This window comes from Syzygium oleosum, unplaced genomic scaffold, assembly GCF_021117445.2.
Source record: "Syzygium oleosum isolate NSW1041296 unplaced genomic scaffold, Sole_v2.1 Sole_v2.35, whole genome shotgun sequence".
NCBI lineage: Eukaryota > Viridiplantae > Streptophyta > Magnoliopsida > Myrtales > Myrtaceae > Syzygium > Syzygium oleosum.
Window position 1 is genome coordinate 2913343 of NW_026607519.1, and position 18074 is coordinate 2931416.

The following is an 18074-nucleotide window of genomic DNA, read 5'->3' on the forward strand; positions in this document are numbered from 1 at the left end:
AATCATGGATTGAGAATTCAGCCATAAGGATCATTGATGGACAATCATAAGCTATTTCAAGCCGATCTAGGAATAGTTATATATCGATTCGACAATAATATATAATCGGATTGCGAGTGATTCCGCACGATTACTATATTGATTTCGAACGACCTTAAAACCAATCCCTAATGATCGTATACTTCGAAGCGGACAATTGACTTCACGATTATATGACAACCGAGGGTCATCCATGAGTTGAGAAGGTTTCAAACATGGATTGATTTGGAATCAACTACGGATTAAACGCACGAAACCCCTAAAAGTCGCCTATTGTTCTAATTATGCGAAAGACGCATTTGAGAGATTTTAACCATAAATTCTAATCCAGTTGAGGGTATCGGACTCTAGAGGATTAAAATATGACTATTGGATAATCTTAGGGGATCGTCTATTAATCGGTAAACCGCAAAACATTGGAAAAGTGAAAATTCTGGCTGGAAATTAGGGCCCATGAATTTTTTTAAAGGCCCAATGGGCCTTATGGACTGAATAGTCAGCCACAAGGGCCCAAGTTACGCGAAATTACGATTTTTCCCTTTTGGGCCCAAATTGAGTAATTTTGAGAAATTATGCAAGAAGAGCCCAAGGTAAGAAGCCACAAGGAATTAAACCAAGTTGCCAAGGCCCAATGGGCCTCATGCCTATTGTGGTTCGGCCGTAAGGGCCCAACAAGGCTCATCACGAAATAATTCAAGCCCATTTGAGCCCATTTCATAATTTAAGCCCAAGCCCATGTGAATAGTGTCTTGCATTATTGGGGGGTCAATAGTATCGTGAATAATGTCGTGAATAGTGTCAAGGGCTAAAATTACCATTTTGCTCCTAAGTCTTCTAGAATCCTTTTGGCTTGTTGTGCAAAATTTAATCCTAGTCATTCATTCAAGCTTGTTGAGCAAGGAATAATCTTGACCATCCATTTTTGAGTGTCAAGCAAGACACTTTCTCTCTTCTTCTCATTTCTCTCTTTTGGTCTCACTTTGCTTCCATCTCTCTCTCTCTCCTTTCCCCTAGTCGACCACCTCTCTCTTTTTTTCTCTTGCTTGTTTCGGCCACCCACCTCACCATACCGATGCCACCACCGCCCTTAAGCCGGCCTTGTTGCCGCCGTCTATAGCTGTGAGCCAAGTCACCGTCCGCCGTCGCCGTCATTCGCCGGTTCATGCGTCGCCGCCATCCGTTGCTGTGCGTGGTTGTCTTGCCGCTAGTGATAGATTTTCTCTTTGGTTTAAGAGTTAGTTACTCTCTAAACCTTAATTAGGATGATAGGTTGTTCACGGATTAGGTTTAGGGCTAATTAGGGTGATTAAAGGTGGATTAGATAATGGCTTATAATGGTTTAGTTGATAGCCTATCTTGGTTAGTTGATAGCTTATCATGCTATAGGTGATAGGTTATTAATGGCTAGGATGATAGGTTATCAATGGTTAGTGATAGGTTATCACTTGTTTTGGTGATAGCTTATAATGATTTTGTAATAACTTATCTTGTTTGGGTGATAGCTTATCTTGAGTGATTGTTGTGTGTGCATGATCACCTAAAAGTTCCATTTGTGCCCGGTTATACTGGAAGACAGCGACCTAGGGTTTGGGGCAAAAGGACATTGCAAGTGCTATAAGTTGTGTACGGAGGACACTTTGGTGCCATAACCTTTTTTCGGAACACTTTGGTGCCATGTCGGAGGAAAAGATATCACTTAAGTGCCAATTTGGCCGGAAATACGACATGGCATATTTTATTAATTTTTGACGCCGACGTGGCTCGCCGGAGGATGAGTCAGCGTGTACAACAGTCAGCATTTTTTATTTTAAATAATTTTTTTCTTTTTTTTTTTTCCTATTCTTTCCTTTTTCCTTTCTTTTCTTTTTTTTCTTTTCTCCTCTCGCCGGCCGGTTGCCGGTGGCCGGCCCGGCCATCGGCAAAGCCTGGGAAGGGTTGTGCGAGGGCGGCCTTGCCCATGGCCGGCGAGGGGCGGCCTCGCCAGATCTAGGCGAGGGGCGAGGCCGCCCCTCGCCAGTCGCCAGCGAGGGTCGCCTCGCCCAGATCTGGTGAGGCCGCCCCTAGCCCATAGCCAGCGAGGGGCGGCCTCGCCTGTCGACGGCGAGGGTTGCCTCGCCCATGGCCGGCGAGTGGCGGCCTTGCTAATCGTCGGTGAGGCCGCCCCTCGATCATGGCCGGCGAGGGGCGGCCTCGCCTGTCACTGGCGAGGGTCACCTCGCCCAGATCTGGCGAGGTCGCCCCTTGCCCATGGCCAGTGAGGCCGCCCCTTGCCAGTCGTTGGCAAGGGTCGCCTCGCCCGGATCTGGCGAGGCCGCCCCTCGCCCGGATCTGGCGAGGCCACCCCTCGCCCATGGCCGGCGAAGGGCGGCCTTGCCTGTCGCCGGCGAGGGTTGCCTCGCCCAGATCTGGGAGGCCGCCCCTCGCCGGCCATGGGCAAGGCCGCCCTCGCCCAGCCCTTCCCGGGCTTCACCGGTGGCCGGGCCGGCCACCGGCAACGGCCTGCGAGGGGAAAAAAGAAAAAAAAGAAAAGAAAGGAAAAAGGAAAGAAGGGGAAAAAAAAAGGAAAAAAATTATTTAAAATAAAAAATGCTGATTGTACACGCTGACTCATCCTCCGGCGAGCCATGTCGGCGTCAAAAATTATTAAAAAATGCCACGTCGGATTTCCGGCCAAATTGGCACTTAAATGATCTCTTTTCCTCCGACTTGGCACCAAAGTGTTCCGAAAAAAAGTTATGGCACCAAAGTGTCCTCTGTACACAACTTATGGCACTTGTAGTGTCCTTTTGCCTAGGGTTTGGTCATGGCCGTGAGTGGTCGTGCCCAATTTGGTAACTAGAAGCCATCACGGAGGCAGGGTAAGACAAAGTCGTTCGCGAATGGAATTTGAAACGAACCTATTTATGGGATGCCGTCATTGAGGTTGGTGAGATGATGCCATGCCCAATGGAGCGGGACGATATCCGGTCATGCCGAAAGATCGCCTTCCTGTGGGATGTGCCGTGGCCCGAGGGGTCGTTTAATAATCTGGATTATCATGAGTGCGATGTGCATCGATAAGTGCGATGTGCCTGAGTATAATAATTGATTATGTTTGGGTTATTAAATTGTTGTCATGCATGGTTATGCAATAAAATATGCTGTAATATGCCTCTTGAACACGCACGTTAATGTGACTCTGTTATGTGCCCATTGTAGCGATTGTCATGTTAGGATGATAGTAAAGGGTGAGATAACCGCTTCATGTATATAGTTTAGGCAAAGCAAGGGCTTTGCTATTGATTTGCCATCGATACTAAAATTGCATGTTTAGGGCAATTCGGAGGCAATGTATTCTCCTAAACGAGGTTTAGAGGGTGTACTTACTGAGTTTATCTCACCTCTCGTTGTTAAATATTTTCAGGCTTGAAGTGACAAATAGTCATCACGTGCAGTTCGGAGACCAGGGGTGATGATGGACATTGGATGCCTCATCTTTTTTGGATGTCCTCTTGTAGAGGAGTTTAAGTTCACTCGACCATCCGATCCCTTTCGTATGAGTGGTCTTGTTAGGAAGTCGCCTTTGGATAGGCTTGTAAATTGAAATCTTCCTAGGGTTAACTATATGTTTATAAAATGGCTTTGTTATTTTGTGTCTCAAAGCGTTTTCCTTACTATCCCTTGCTATGATTGTTGATTTGGGAGATTTGAGTACGCTTCCGCATGCGTTTATATGAAAGACAAAAAAAAATAGGTCGGTAATGCGTCCTGGAACGTCGCAACTTATCGACCATAGAGCAATGTTCGCGTTTCCGTGGGACCGGGCATGACATGATACGTGGATAATTGATTTAGGTGCTACTGACCACATAATTTGCAATGGAAATTACTTTTCCAAAAAACACACAAAGCCTCATTCTTCCATGTCGGTATGCCTTCTCAATGGGAATGTCACTTATGTTACCAAGATTGGCACAGTTCATCTTAGCCCAAATATTGGTCTCAAGAATGTTCTCTATATTGCTGAATTTGAGTTTAATCTCATATCTGTTTCAAAAGTCTGTGAGGGCAATTCCTAATGCGCCATAGTTAACTCCGAAAGTTGTTTCTTTTAGAACCATTTGACCAGCAAACTGATGGGTTTGGGTAGTGTAGCACGAGGATTGTATTTTTGGATTAGCTTTCCAAGAAATTTTGATTTATCCTCATTATATTTATTTAATGTAATGTCACCAATAGCAAGAAAATCTTTGTTTCTGATCGATGTGTGGATCACAATGCTCATTTTCCTTATCCAAATTGTTCAATTTGCCCTTTCGTAAAACAATTACGAGCATCATTTTGAATCAACACACCCATGCTACTTGGGTTTTTCTAATGCAATCCAAAAGTCAAACTTTTTCCCATCTGTCAAATTTTTTCTCCTTGATTAAAAATCAGTTCGATAAATCCATCCTAAGGATTTGCAAAGATAATGGATGAGAGTTTTTCACCATTTAGTGCAAATCTTTGTATTTTCCCATGGGATACTTCATGAAAGTTCTTACACTTACACTCCCCAACAAAATGAGGTTATTGAACGCAAACATCGACATCTCCTAGAAGTAGCCCGAGCACTCAAATATCAAGCCTCCATTCCTAAATTTTTTTGAGAGATTTGTGTGGTCACGGCAGCCTACTTAATCAATTACATGTCAACTTGAATTCTTGAAGGACGAACTCCTTTTGAGATGCTCTTCGGAAAACAAATGGATATTGCACTTTTAAGAGTTTTTGGCTATTTTTGTTATGTGACTAATGTGGGCCCTCGGGATAAAATGGATCCACGTTCCCTTCGATGTGTTTTCATGGAGTACCCCCTCTACAGAAAGGTTGTCGAGTTATGGAGATATCTACAGGTCATTTCTTTGTAAGTTGAGATGTTTTCCAAAAAGATACATTTCCATTCTAGGAGACAACATCTTCATCCGAATCGCCTATGTGAACATCCAATCAATGGCAGCTCTTATTCGAAGATGGCCTAGTTGTGAATCCACAATATGCCTTCATTGCATCGGATAGCATCTCATCAATGCCAGCAAATCCTGAGTCCTCAAATCAAGCAATTGAGTCTTCAGTATCTCCTTGTGCAAAGCACAATTCACTTGCTCGGTCCCCACAACCACATGTTGATGAATCTTCTTTACCAGCTTCTGAGCAGATAACTATTGAGCGACCTCGACGCTCTGGACAACATGTTCGCCCTCCTACATGGACCAACTACTACATATGTCCCACATTGGACTCTCTACGTACATATTATCCCATCTCTTCATATGTCTCATTTAGTCGACTATCGCTAGAACACATGTGTTGTATTAGTCGGATATCCGAGGAATAGGAACCTTCCTCCTATGAGGAGGCATCACGTGATCTACACTAGCAGTAGGCTATGGAAGCCGAATTACGTGCCCTCATAGAAAAACATACTTGGGATTTTGCTTCTCTATCTTCTAATAGAAAACCAATTAGCTGCAAATGGGTTTACAAAATCAAATACAAGACCGACGGTTCCATTGAATGCCATAAAGCTCGGCTTGTTGCTAAGGGATTCATGCAACAAGAAGGTTTTGATTTTCATGAAACTTTTTGACCTGTTGCCAAGGAAGTAATTGTTCGTTCATTCCTCTCTATTGCTGCTTTTCGTGATTGGCAACTGCATCAAATGGTCTCCATAACGCTTTTCTTCATGGCGATCTGGATGAAGAAATTTACTTGAAAGTCTCATAGGGTTTACGAAGACAGGGGGAGTCTCGGGTATGTCGTCTCCGTAAATTTCTGTATTGACTTAAGCATGCGTCTCGGTAGTGGTATGCCAAATTTACCACTGCACTCACAAATGCAGGTTTTCAACACTCAAAGCATGACTGTTCCCTATTCACATGGACCAAAGGTACTTCATCAATTTATTTATTCATATATGTTGATGATATACTCATTATGGGAAGTGATGACTTAGCCGTTAGGAGATTTAAGAAATATTTGCATTCTACTTTCCACATCAAAGATTTGGGACCTCCCAAATGTTTCCTTGGCATTGAAATAGCTCGATCCGATAAGAGAATGTGCCTTAGCCAACGGAAATCCATTTTTGAAATTTTATCAGAAGTATGACTATCAGGATGCAAGCCAATTGTCATACCTATTGAACAAAATTCTAAATTAATGACGCTTGAATATGATGCGAGTTCATCATCACCTAATGAAGACCCGTTGCTTAAGGATCCATCAGGATATCATCAACTTGTTGGGAAGTTGATATATCTCTCCATGCCTCGGCTTGATATATGTTATGTTGTGCAAATGCTTAGCCAATTCATGCATAGTCCAAAGCAGTCACATATGAATGCAGGACTGAAGGTTGTAAAATATCTAAAGGGATGTCCAAGACTTGGAATTCTTTTATCTCGAGATTGCAACTTGAGAATGACGCCATATTGTGATGCAAATTATGCTACTTGCCCAATGACTAGAAGATCCATCACTGGTTTCTATAGTAAGTTGGGAAGATCCTTAATTTCATGGAAACCAAAAAGCTGTCGACTGTCTCACTATATTTAGCTAATAAGAATATTGAGCTATGACAAAGATTGTTTGTGAGAAAGTTTGCATACGAGTTCTACTTTCGGACCTCTCATACCTCGGCGTACAAGTAGATGGAACCAGCAAATTGTTTTGTGACAATGATGCCGTGCTTAAACTATCGGCAAATCCGATCTTTCATGAAAGAACATAGCACATAAAAGTCGATTTCCATTTGACTCGAGATAAAAATAAAGAAGAGATAGTCACAACATGAGGAATCGGGATTGTCGAACAACCTGCAGACATTTTCATCAAACCATTGTGCTAAAGACAACATGCTAGCTTGCTAGGTATCTTCGATATGTACAAGCAGCCAGCTTGAGGGGGAGTGTTGGAGAAAGGATTTGATTTTGTCCGATTTGATCCTTGATCTGATCACATATAATTCAGATTAATTGATTTAGCCAATCCGTGAAATTGGATATTCAGACGATAGAATAGGAAAACATCATGATGTATATTGTTTCCTATTTTTTATTTTCCTTCTTGTACCATAAATACACCTCTGTACATGTACAATTGATTATTGAAAAATACAATCACGATTTTTCCCCATATATCCTTCCAATTTTCTGTCAAAAATATCTGTTTAAAAGGAATAATCTACCTAAAAACTTGAACGTATGTTGTTGTTTTATTTTGCAATCTCAAGTGAATCTCACAAGTAGTTTGACAACTTGTTATTCATTCAGGATTTTATCGAACTTATTACAATAGTTCAAGGAACTAATTGAATCAGTTAAAAATTTAAATACGACATTTCATAAAAACGGAAAAGTCGAAGATATGATCGAGATCTAATTGAACTAATCGAAATCTAAAGAAAGGGCCACATGTGGTACCAAAATCGTGCAGACCAATAACTTTTAAGGACAAAGCAGTCCCATTGTGCATAATCCAAATGAAGGAAATTTCTTAAAGAAAAAAGAGAAAAAAGGAAACCGTAGTTGCAATTGGAGTTTAGCTAAGCTGGTGGTGAATCACACCCGACAGCAGCGAGTGCTTTAGGTCTGGGCCACATGGTAATATTCGCAATCGCACTAATGGTCAATAATGACAGAACGACAAATCTGGCTGTCAGCATCTGGATAAGGACAAGTCTAATCAGAGCGCCTATTTATATATATTTTTACTTTTAAAAACTTATAAATATATTTAAATAAATAAATAAATATATTTATAAATATATTTCACTTTTGAACATTATATTGCACTTTCAAATCTATCTTTATATTCAGTTTGCGAAATTGCCAGTTTCCTTCCAAAACCATCCTCGAATTCTAAATTCTCACGCCCACAGACAACACTTAAAATCGACAAATAACTAAACCACTCAAACCCTAATCAAGATATTAAAATGAATTCGAAGGGATGAGTAATTTGGTCTTTTCGATGTGGATGTGCATTGTATCCTAAAACTGGAGACATACAAATGTTCATTAAGTCGAAAGCGAGATACAGTTTTTTTTGTGTATTTTTCCTATTTTGCCGTGCCTGCATCAGCAAACCTCCACCTAACGAAGGTCATTATCAGGACGATATTTGTTCACGACGTAAAAAAATCTGACAAGCCTGTTTGATCAGATTTATCTAACAATATACTTCATAAAAAACAATTGTTACTCCATGGAGAAGATTTGCGAAACCTTTAAAGAGTGAAGTTTTGTTGAATAATAGTCAGGAATGCCAATCTTTGATAATTATATCACATCTAATTATTTCCCAATCAGATCAAATTAAAGATGGAAAATATCACATGGATACATTTAAATCACAATTAGATAACATCTCTTGAATCAACCCCTTCGATCTATCAATAGTCGAACATTCGCACCAAAGAGTAGATGGTCGATGAGGACGTCTCTTCTCGTGCTTAAGAGAAGATTGCTTAGTGAATAGGAGTCTATGTAGTACTTGTGCTAGATTAAATATGAGGCGTTCGAAATGGTTGGTTTCACGCGGTTTCCATTGGGCCAGATTCAGTTTTATACACACTAAATTCATTTAATAATCTTTCATAGTCAACAATATGATGAGATATAATGCAATGCTAGACCATTAAAAAGGCATGTCCTTATCATAATAAGTAAGTAGTGAAAACAAGGAAAGTTACCAAAGACCATGAGATTTACTAAATTAGACTACATTCACATTAGACGACAGATCACATCTCATTTATTTGAATTACCATGACAATGTCCACTACAAACTTACATCACAGCATCTACATCCACACGCGACTCGATCTTACCACTACCACCGACCCCATCTAGATCCGACGGACAGTGATTCCTGATCGCAGTGAGCTCGAACGGAGTCACGTCGATGGCCAGCCATTGCTCCACCGTGAACTTCTGCTGCGAGCAGGACGTGTGGACACCGGTGGTAGTTACCTCCACGTAGTTGCAGTACCACCCGTGGTGCAGGCCTGACCCATCTGAGGTCAGGTTCAGGGCGCAGATGGGGGCGCTGAGGCACGGGCCCCGGCCGCTGAAGATGTCCAAGTTGCCCCTCTCGTAGTAGTTGTGGCCCGGCTCCATCAGCCCTCCCCATGCCTCGAGGTCCTTGATCCAAAGTCCCTCACCGTGCACATCGTAGAGCCTCAGGCTGATGATGGAGTCCGTGCCGCCCTTAATTATCGACCCGGTTCGGATGTAGACCGTGTAGACACAATCATCCTGGAATCACTCATAAACAAAGTTTAATCTAATCGTATCCAGGTTACTAAGAAAGAAAAAGTTAATCTAGACAGTGCCTATTCACCCGTTGAAGGTAGAGATCCATTAGAAAAGAAGGAAAGAAAGGGAAATCGTTGATGACTGAGGATGAATAGAGAGAGGCACATGATAAAAAAAAAGCAGACAAAAGACGAGAAAAGTTATCTTACAGATTGAGCGGTGATGGCGAGCAGGAGGAGGAAGAAGATAGACCAAGTGTTGATGGAGGCCATGGCGTGTTGGCGTGGGTCTCTCAAATGGGAAGAGGTGGGTGAAGCTTCGTTGGCAGCTTGGCCTTTATAGGGACAATGGGGGACGCATGCCCAAATTTGGTCGATTTGGGTATATTCCATGTATATCGACGATGGCGTGGCCCGTAGATGTACCCCCCCTTTTTTTTTTGTTTTGAAGTAGGGCCAAGTTAATTTGTGTTTGGAGCACTCATTAAATAAATTTAGTGTAGAATAATCCGATTTCTAGGGCATTGATTGTGTTACGGCTAGTGCTATCACCTAGAGGGGGTGAATAGATGAATTTATAAAATTGTATGATTTAAATGTGCGGAATGAATATAGTCGAGGTCAACAACTCGTATGTTCAATATCAAATGGATGCGAATTACAAACTTGTATGTAAATTGTCATTAGATGATTGCGTCTGATGACTAAGATGATGTTCTGACGAAATTGTTTGACAGATATGTATGCAGTATAATATCAGTAATAATAAATAAAAGTTTAGGGATAGAGAATACTGCATACAGATCTTTATAGTGGTTCGGCTTTATCAAGCCTACGTCCACTCTCCACGCTGGCAGCCTGTTGGCTGTGTTTTACTATTGAATTACCAAAAGATTACAAGAGCAGTGATTCTCAAATGATAGACTACACTATCACGTACACTCTTCACTCAAGTAATTTTCTTTTCTAAGGTCACAACGTAGAAAACAGTAATCACAAGTGTGTAAGATCGAAGCTCTATTCAAACTTTGGAATTCTCGATTCTGGTTCTATATCTTGTACGACGTTTGCACTCCTTTTATACTCCTCTACTTCCAATTTATCCGTTGGACTGTCTTCAGAGGATTAATCTCCAAATCAACCCGTTGGAGAAACTTCCCAAAAGAAAATGCATAGCCGTTAGAAGAAGAACCATTATCTCCAAGTGATTTGATCGCCCATACAATTGAATCAAGGTTTCCATAAGTGTAGTTCTTCGTGTTTAATGAACGATCTTGTGATTGCCAATTAGAATATCTTGAGATATCAATTTGATTGTCCTGCATGAACTTGCCAAAAATAATACTCATTAAATCTGACGAGTAATTTTGAGTCTGATGACAAAGTCCTTTCATCGACTAAGTCTGATGACTCAGCATTTACCTGCATCAAATAACTTAAGTGTAATTCTGGTCAGTAACAGATAGTTTTGTCATTCCTCAAAACTCATTAGGGGTTTTTCTCAACAGATGGCAATAACATGAGTAAAATGAGTGTATTGGAAGTCGTAAAATTTCTCTACATGAGAGTTGCTTGGCTAGTGTCCTTGGAGGCTCTCGGAAGAAGTTGCCTAAAGTAACCCCGACTAGCCATGAAAGCATTGTACCGCTTCTTTAGTCGAACCGCAACCCTTAGGCTGTCTATAGAAAATCCCTTTGTCTAGTTCACCATGCAAGAACATTGTTTTCATATCCAATTGCTTTAACTAGAGATCTCGTGCAGACACTATAACAAGAAACACAAAACTAAAAAAATGTCTTGCCGCAGGAGAGAACACTTCTTTTAGTCGATGCACTCTCGCTGCGTGTATCCCTTTGCCATCAAATGTGCTATGAATTGTGCTCGACTTTGGAAATGCCTTCATTTCATTTGAAAATTCACTTGCACCCAACACTTTTCTTGCTCTTCGGTACCTTGACCAACTCATATGTCTAGTTAACTTGGAGAGATTCAATCTCTTTGCTCATAGTAGCCAATAATTATGATAGCTTAGTACTAGCCATCTTTTTGAAGTACTACCATGGCTCATATGTCTCAATTTCGTCACCTACAATCATGGCTATACTCTATTGCGGCTATGCAGGTTATCATCACCCACTTCCTCGTCGATTCCGGTCTCTTCTATAGTATATTCCTCTGTTACCTTCAAAGTCATGGGAGCCTCTACCTGAAGCTCCTCTTCCTATATCTCTCTATTCCTCGGTTGAAGAATAGCAGTCTTGTCGAATATAACATCTTTCCTAACTATGAAACCAAATTATCTAGGATCCGATGATGGCAAAAGCACTATACTGAGCCAACACTGACACCGAGAGAAGAAAGCTATGGCGCCCGATACATTTCCCCTAGGGTGTTCTGAAGTTCCTCCGCCGAATTGTAGTACTCACTAACCATGTCCCATAGGAGTCATTGATTGAGCTACAAAGATAGTCATTAAATTGTGAGCACCGCATAAAAGCATTTGTTCTAGAGTAGCTGTCAATATGAATAAGCACCAACATGCCCCTTTTTCTAATTTATTCCTACCAAAGAATTGTAAACAGTTGATTTTCGCACATATACGGTTGATTTTCTCACCTACTATGGATCCCATACTACCCTCATAAGCTGAAAATCCAGAATTCCAATGAAAATAGAACAAATGCCCATTTGTGTTGTGTATGATCTTCTTCTTTTTTTTCCTTAAAAAACTCGTTGGTGCCAAGCGTGAGAGAATGCTAGGCATTTGGTAATTTCCCCACCGACCAGGATAAAAGATCCCACAACCGGTGACCTTTATGTTATAATATCAATAATGTGATTCCATAGTCGGTTTATCATTCCCACATTCGGTTAATTTCATTAACGTTTATTCTCCACATTAAATTGCGTGATAATTATCCATTATATGGCGACCGCCCAAAAGGCACGACTTCTTGATGGAAAAAGTCGTATGAATGGGTGCGAATGGATATAAAGGGATCTTCTAAGCCAAACCTTCTCATAATAAAAAAACACACCATCATGTTCAAGAGGGCAATTGGCTAGAGATATCTTTCTTCAATGCTTGACGACACTCGACGATTCAGGTTTTCATTCGAACTTCATCAATGGCTGGAGGTTAGTAAAGAATTTTCACGTTTCCGCATTAGGTCCTGATAATGCATGAATTTTGTTTGTCCATGTATAATTGGGTCATCAGTCCTTTAGAATTTTTCTAACACTTTCAACCCGTCTATATAACCCAGAAATAGTCACTTCTTCGCCAGTGTGGCTCAAACTAAGCATAATTTGCATGAGAAAGCGCAAGACATTCGACCTCTTGAAGATCGGAATAATCAGCAAGTTTTCCCGTCATACTTCTTACAAGATTCTTTGACTCAATAGCAGTTGATAGAGGTCGGTTTATCAGGTTAGAATCCATGTTCACTGCCTTTGCCTGGAATTCTTTGCCCAAAACGGCACGCCAGAGCACACACCGAGGTCTCTCAAGAAGAATTATGTTTACTATTCCGCCACTCCTTCTGTTATGGTGTCTATGGCAGAGTGTAGTGCGTCACTATCCCTTCATTATGGAAAAACTCTATAAACTTGTTACACTTGTGGGTGTGATCCTTTCCTCTGTCGTGACCCGTTTTGTGGCCAATTCGTCCTCGTAGCCTTTTACTCGGTCATGTAAGGGCTTGTTTGGTAATGTTTCTATTTTTTTGTTTTCTGTTCTTTTGTTCCCTGGAATAGAAAAAGAACATAAATCCGTTTGGTAACGTTAATTAATTTTTTTGTTCCCCAGAATAGAAAATGGCCAGGGAATTGATTTGAAACAGAAACAAGAAGTAAAAAAAAATCTATTCTTGCTTCTAGAACAAAAACGAGAAACGATTTTTCTCACAAACCATAATATCTCTATTCTCACTTGCTCGCCTCTCCAGTTCGTGCACAACACCTCCATCTCAGCTCACCACCACCAAAGTGTTGCCTCTATTCGGTCGGCTCTCTCCGGTGGCATCGCCTCTGTTCGATTGGCTCTCTCCGGTACCATCGCCTCTGTCTAGTCGGCTCTTTGCGGTGGCGCTGCCTTTGTCGCCTCTCGTCCAGTCCAGATCTACATGCAACTCACCTCCAACAATCGCCTCTGTTCGGTCGCCCTGTCCAACCACGTCGTGACTCTACGGTCACACCGCCTCTGTTCGGTTGTCCTGTCTTCGCTTGATTGTCGATTGCTCCAATCGTGCTCACCTCTCTCTCGGTTGCTTCTCTCGGTCGCCCTGAATCCAAGTTTTTTGCTTTGATTCCTTGTTTTGTACATTATCTAGTTGTGATTCTCACTTCTTGAAGTTGAATGGTTACGTTCTACATATGGATTTGCTTCATTGTGATGGAAATGCAAGACTTTGCGTCACGATTCAATGGAGAGATTAGGTAAACAAGCTTAACAAACTCAGTGCAAAGAAGTGCTGATTCTTAGTTAATAGTATAACTCAAGCTCTACATAGACAGAATAAACATTTGCTGAGATGTTTAGAAGCCTGCTTTCCATATTGATTCCGTTTACATATGATTAAAGGATCCGGCTAGTTGAGAATCTATTTTAGTCTATACATTTTGGCCATGAGGCCTTTTGCAACTTCGTTAACTTGAACTACCCACTGCATATTAGACCCTTTTGAGATCCACTTGTGCTCTCGACCTGTTCATCATGACGAAGGGAACTTGTGTAAAAACAAACTATATATATTTTTAGGTCTTCTCTTTCTGGTTGGTTTCCACTTACTTTGCATGGGACATATTCACTTCTTGGTTGCAGCTGAGCTCACACACACTCCCACGACTCACACAGATGTGCTGCGGATTATTTCTCTATCCATGCAATGTATTCATGAATATGTCTGTATTTGGTATGGCACTATTTGAACATCTTTACTTTAAAAAACAACACAAAAAGTGGTTTTCCATCTATATGATTATCATGAACTCAAATGAAGCTCAACTAGTGAAGGTTAAATGACATCCAAGAAAGAGGCATTCACCGCAAAGTGGACCGAGTTTTTAACCAACTTGTATGTTGGTTTGTTGGTAGAAGAGGTCAAAAAGGGACATCACACCTCTTCTACTTACAACAAAGAAGATAATTGTATGAAAAAATTGGGAATAGAAATTTTTGTATTCCAGAAATAGAAATTTTGTGTAGTTACTCAACGAGTTTCTATTCTTTTTCTATTTAGGAATAGAAATTTTACATAGTTACTACATGCATTTCTATTCTTTTTTATTCCGGGAATAGGAAATTTTGTGCAGTTATCAAATGCGTTTTTTTTGTTTAGAAACTGTTCTAGGAAATAGAAATAGAAAAAAATATTTTTAATCAGAAATTGTTTTCGGGAACAGGAACGTTACCAAACAGAAGCTAAGTGGTTGGCCTTCTAATAGTATCCGGGATATCCTCTAGTCAAAGTGTTGACCCAACCGGGTCACTCGGTTGGAAACCCCTTCTTTTCCACCCACTCTAGCATAAGTTGTAGCGAGAGTTCCCCGTTCAATTACTACCTGCACCTTCTACCACTCGACCGTGACTAGGCTTCTCATATTGAGGGGAAAAGTGCCAAAAAAGTCCTTAACCTTTTGCATTAGTGCCAATTTAGTCCTAAACCTTTTTTTGGTGCCAATTTAGTCCTAAACCTTTTGCATTGGTGCCAATTTAGTCCTAAACCTCTTTTTGGTGCCAATTTAGTCCTAAACCTTTTAAATTGGTGCCAATTCAGTCCTAAACCTTTTGTTTTTGTGCCAATTTAGTCCTTCCGGCCAATTTTGACGGGAATTTGCCGACGTGGACGCCTGTTGGCCGTCGGCCGGTCACCGGCATCGACGTGGACAACTTTAATAATATTTTAATATTTTTTTGAATTTTTATTTTTTTCCTTTTTTTCTTTTTTTTTCCACTTTTTTGTTTGTCTCTCCCTCCTTCCTTTGGCCGGTCGCCGCCACCGGCCGGCAGGCGTCCACGTCGGCAAATTCCCGTCAAAATTGGCCGGAAGGACTAAATTGACATAAAAACAAAAGGTTTAGGACTGAATTGACACCAATTTAAAAGGTTTAGGACTTAATTGGCACCAAAAAAAGATTTAGGACTATATTGGCACCAATGCAAAAGGTTTAGGACTGAATTGGCACCAAAAAAGGTTTAGGACTAAATTGACACTAATACAAAAGATTTATGACTTTTTTGGCACTTTTCTCCGTACCGACGGAGATTATCAAGTTTATCCCCCCATCCAGTTGGCTCCAGCATCGGTTGCCCAAAGTGTTGTGGTGGGGCATAGGTCATGTCATAGTCGAACTTCCTAGATGATTGGCCAACACTCCAACGCAACGATCCCCCTTGTGTATACCTCCCATGACGAGATGGATTGGACGAGTGAAACACTCGCCAGGGGTCTTGCATAACATTTTGCTTCAACATTATTTGAACTGGCTAAAAATTAGAGTCGATTAGCTTTAATCACTTCAATTTTATCGTCATTCGGGAAAAAAACATTACTTGATTAAAGAAGAGGGAACGCATCAATTTTCATGCAACCAATCTTTGCCTAGTAAAGCAATGAGTGATGCATTTATGTGGACCACGAAGAAAAAGGTCATGTGATAACCATTTGTTGCCTCGAAGACCGGACTAATCAACATGTTACTTTGACCAGTATCATGTGATAGAGCTCGCAACATGCATAATGGCAACAGACACATTGATTGCTGCGCTATTGTCTACGAGTATACTATTGACGGTGACACCGTCCATTTAGGCTTTTAGGTACAAGGGTTTATTTGTCATCTCATGCTTGGTCGTTCTAAAATTGATTTAGGAAAACCAAGACTCGTTAAGACTTCGAAATTCCTACCTGGATGATTTTCTGGTCGATCAATCTTCATGCTGTGTTTGATGTCTTCTTGATCTTTAGCTTTGAAGCTCACGGGTAATGTCAGAATGTTGCAATCCATGACTTGAGGGACATCAACAACTGCCCCTTCAAGTTGCTGGGTGTCCCATCCCTCAGGACCTCAAAGTCAATCCCATAGTTGAAGCTAGAATCGAGTTCTTTCAAGAGATCTTTTCCGCACCTTGCCGGCCGACCATGATCATCGATGGCCATCATTTGCCCCAAATGAGCTTGCTTGACATCCCTCTTATCCTGTTGTACTCGGACCTGATTTTGGTATTTCAGTACCTTTCTTTGGGCAGCTTTTTAGCCACTTCTGTGGCTTGCTCTGCATACCCTGATGCAGACTTTTCAGGAGGCCAAGTGAAGTTTTCGGGTTTGAGCTATTTGCAGCACTAGGTAGCCCCTTGGACTTAGCAAAAAAAGCCTGAATGAGATCTTGCTCGATTTTCTGATTTACATTATCACATACTCTATTCGTGTTGCTAGGATCCCAAATGATGGACACAAGCTGCTAGCGCAAAGTTACTGGAGTCGAATATTCTACTAGCCAATGTCTCTAGATCCGGTGGTGCCGAGTTACCCCCTTGTGGACCATGCGAGCAAGGGTCTGAATGTGAGGTGCCATTGTCTTTGGTTGACACAAGGCATTGGTGGCTTTTTAGGACTTAATCTGTTGCCTGCTTCTGTGAGAGCATCTTGCTAGGGGGACTCCCTCGGTAGGAGTTCGCATGACTTGGCCCTTTTGGGACTCATGATTTTAATCTTCTGGGGTTGGTCCTATATGCCACGACTTCATCGACCTGAATATCAGGCCCAATCTGCGTGATGCTTTCTTTTAAGGGGATGAGGTCGTACCATGGCACGTGCTTGTTGTGCAGGAGAAACCCCCTAAAAGTCATGCACAGATTAATTGTATGAGAAGAAGTCTGATGTCATGTGCACAGGGTTGACAGCCCTGCATCTTCTTGGAGTGAAGATATGAGCACACCAGCCCCCAAAAGACAATTAATAGCAGATTGGCTTCGATGGTGTGCCAAGTTATTGATAGCTTGTTATTGTTCTGCCACGAAAGTGATATGTCAGCTCCTCTATCAATACAGAATTAAAATCAAACATATTTGCTTCAAGAGGCTTATCAAAAGTATCCATCAATTATTATCATTTCTTTCTTCTTTAGAAATCTGATCTCTTTAGTTTCATTCTGATCTTGAATTATGTTCAGAAGGTTATGCAGTCATTGGTTGAGTGAGTGAGAACCATGCCATTTCCCATATGTTTCATACTTCTGCTCATTATCAGATGGAATTTCAGGACTTCCCCTGAACCTGATCTTGTTGCCGACTAAAAGCCAGTAAAAAATCTAGTCAATTTTTTCAATATCAAAGGAATACTTCTTCTCTTCATTTGACAAGGAGATTTATAAGCTTGCATTTTCTTTATATTCAATGAATCGCAAATCAGGGGCTCCCTTCACAAAGTCTGCTGCATCAACCTCGAATGTGCAAGACTCCACACAATAAGGGCCCGTTTGGTAACGTGCCAAATAGTGAAAATATCTGTTCTTTTGTTCCCAGAAATAGTTTGGGAACAGAAATGCGTTTGGTAAACTTTTTGTTCCTCGGCACATTTTTGCAAAAATTTGTGCCGAGAAACAGTTTTGGAAGAGAAACAAGAAGTAAAAAAAAGTTGCTTCTTGTTTCTCGGCACAATTTTGAGAATCAGTTTTTTTTCTTCTTTTTCTTTTTTTTCTTTTCTTATTTTGTGGTGTTGTTCTTGGCGAGCCGGCCGCGGCGGCGACAGTGGCC

At 41.2% G+C, this 18074-nt stretch overlaps 1 protein-coding gene across 1 annotated transcript; it reads right to left on the minus strand.

Moving 5' to 3' along the window:
- Positions 1-8700: 8700 nt before the first annotated feature.
- Positions 8701-9686, minus strand: LOC115687337 (PLAT domain-containing protein 3-like). Its single transcript, XM_030612853.2, has 2 exons — positions 9530-9686; positions 8701-9320 (listed from the first exon to the last, which is right to left on the minus strand). The coding sequence occupies exons 1-2, from the start codon at positions 9590-9592 to the stop codon at positions 8853-8855; spliced, it is 531 nt and encodes a 176-aa protein (XP_030468713.1). The 5' UTR covers positions 9593-9686; the 3' UTR covers positions 8701-8852.
- Positions 9687-18074: the final 8388 nt, after the last annotated feature.

Excerpts from the sequence above, each read along its gene's own strand:
- LOC115687337 (XM_030612853.2), bottom strand. The coding sequence starts at position 9,592 with ATGGCCTCCATCAACACTTGGTCTATCTTCTTCCTCCTCCTGCTCGCC. Across the intron at positions 9,321-9,529 it reads TCGCCATCACCGCTCAATCT|GATGATTGTGTCTACACGGT; the intron begins GTAAGATAACTT and ends GAGTGATTCCAG.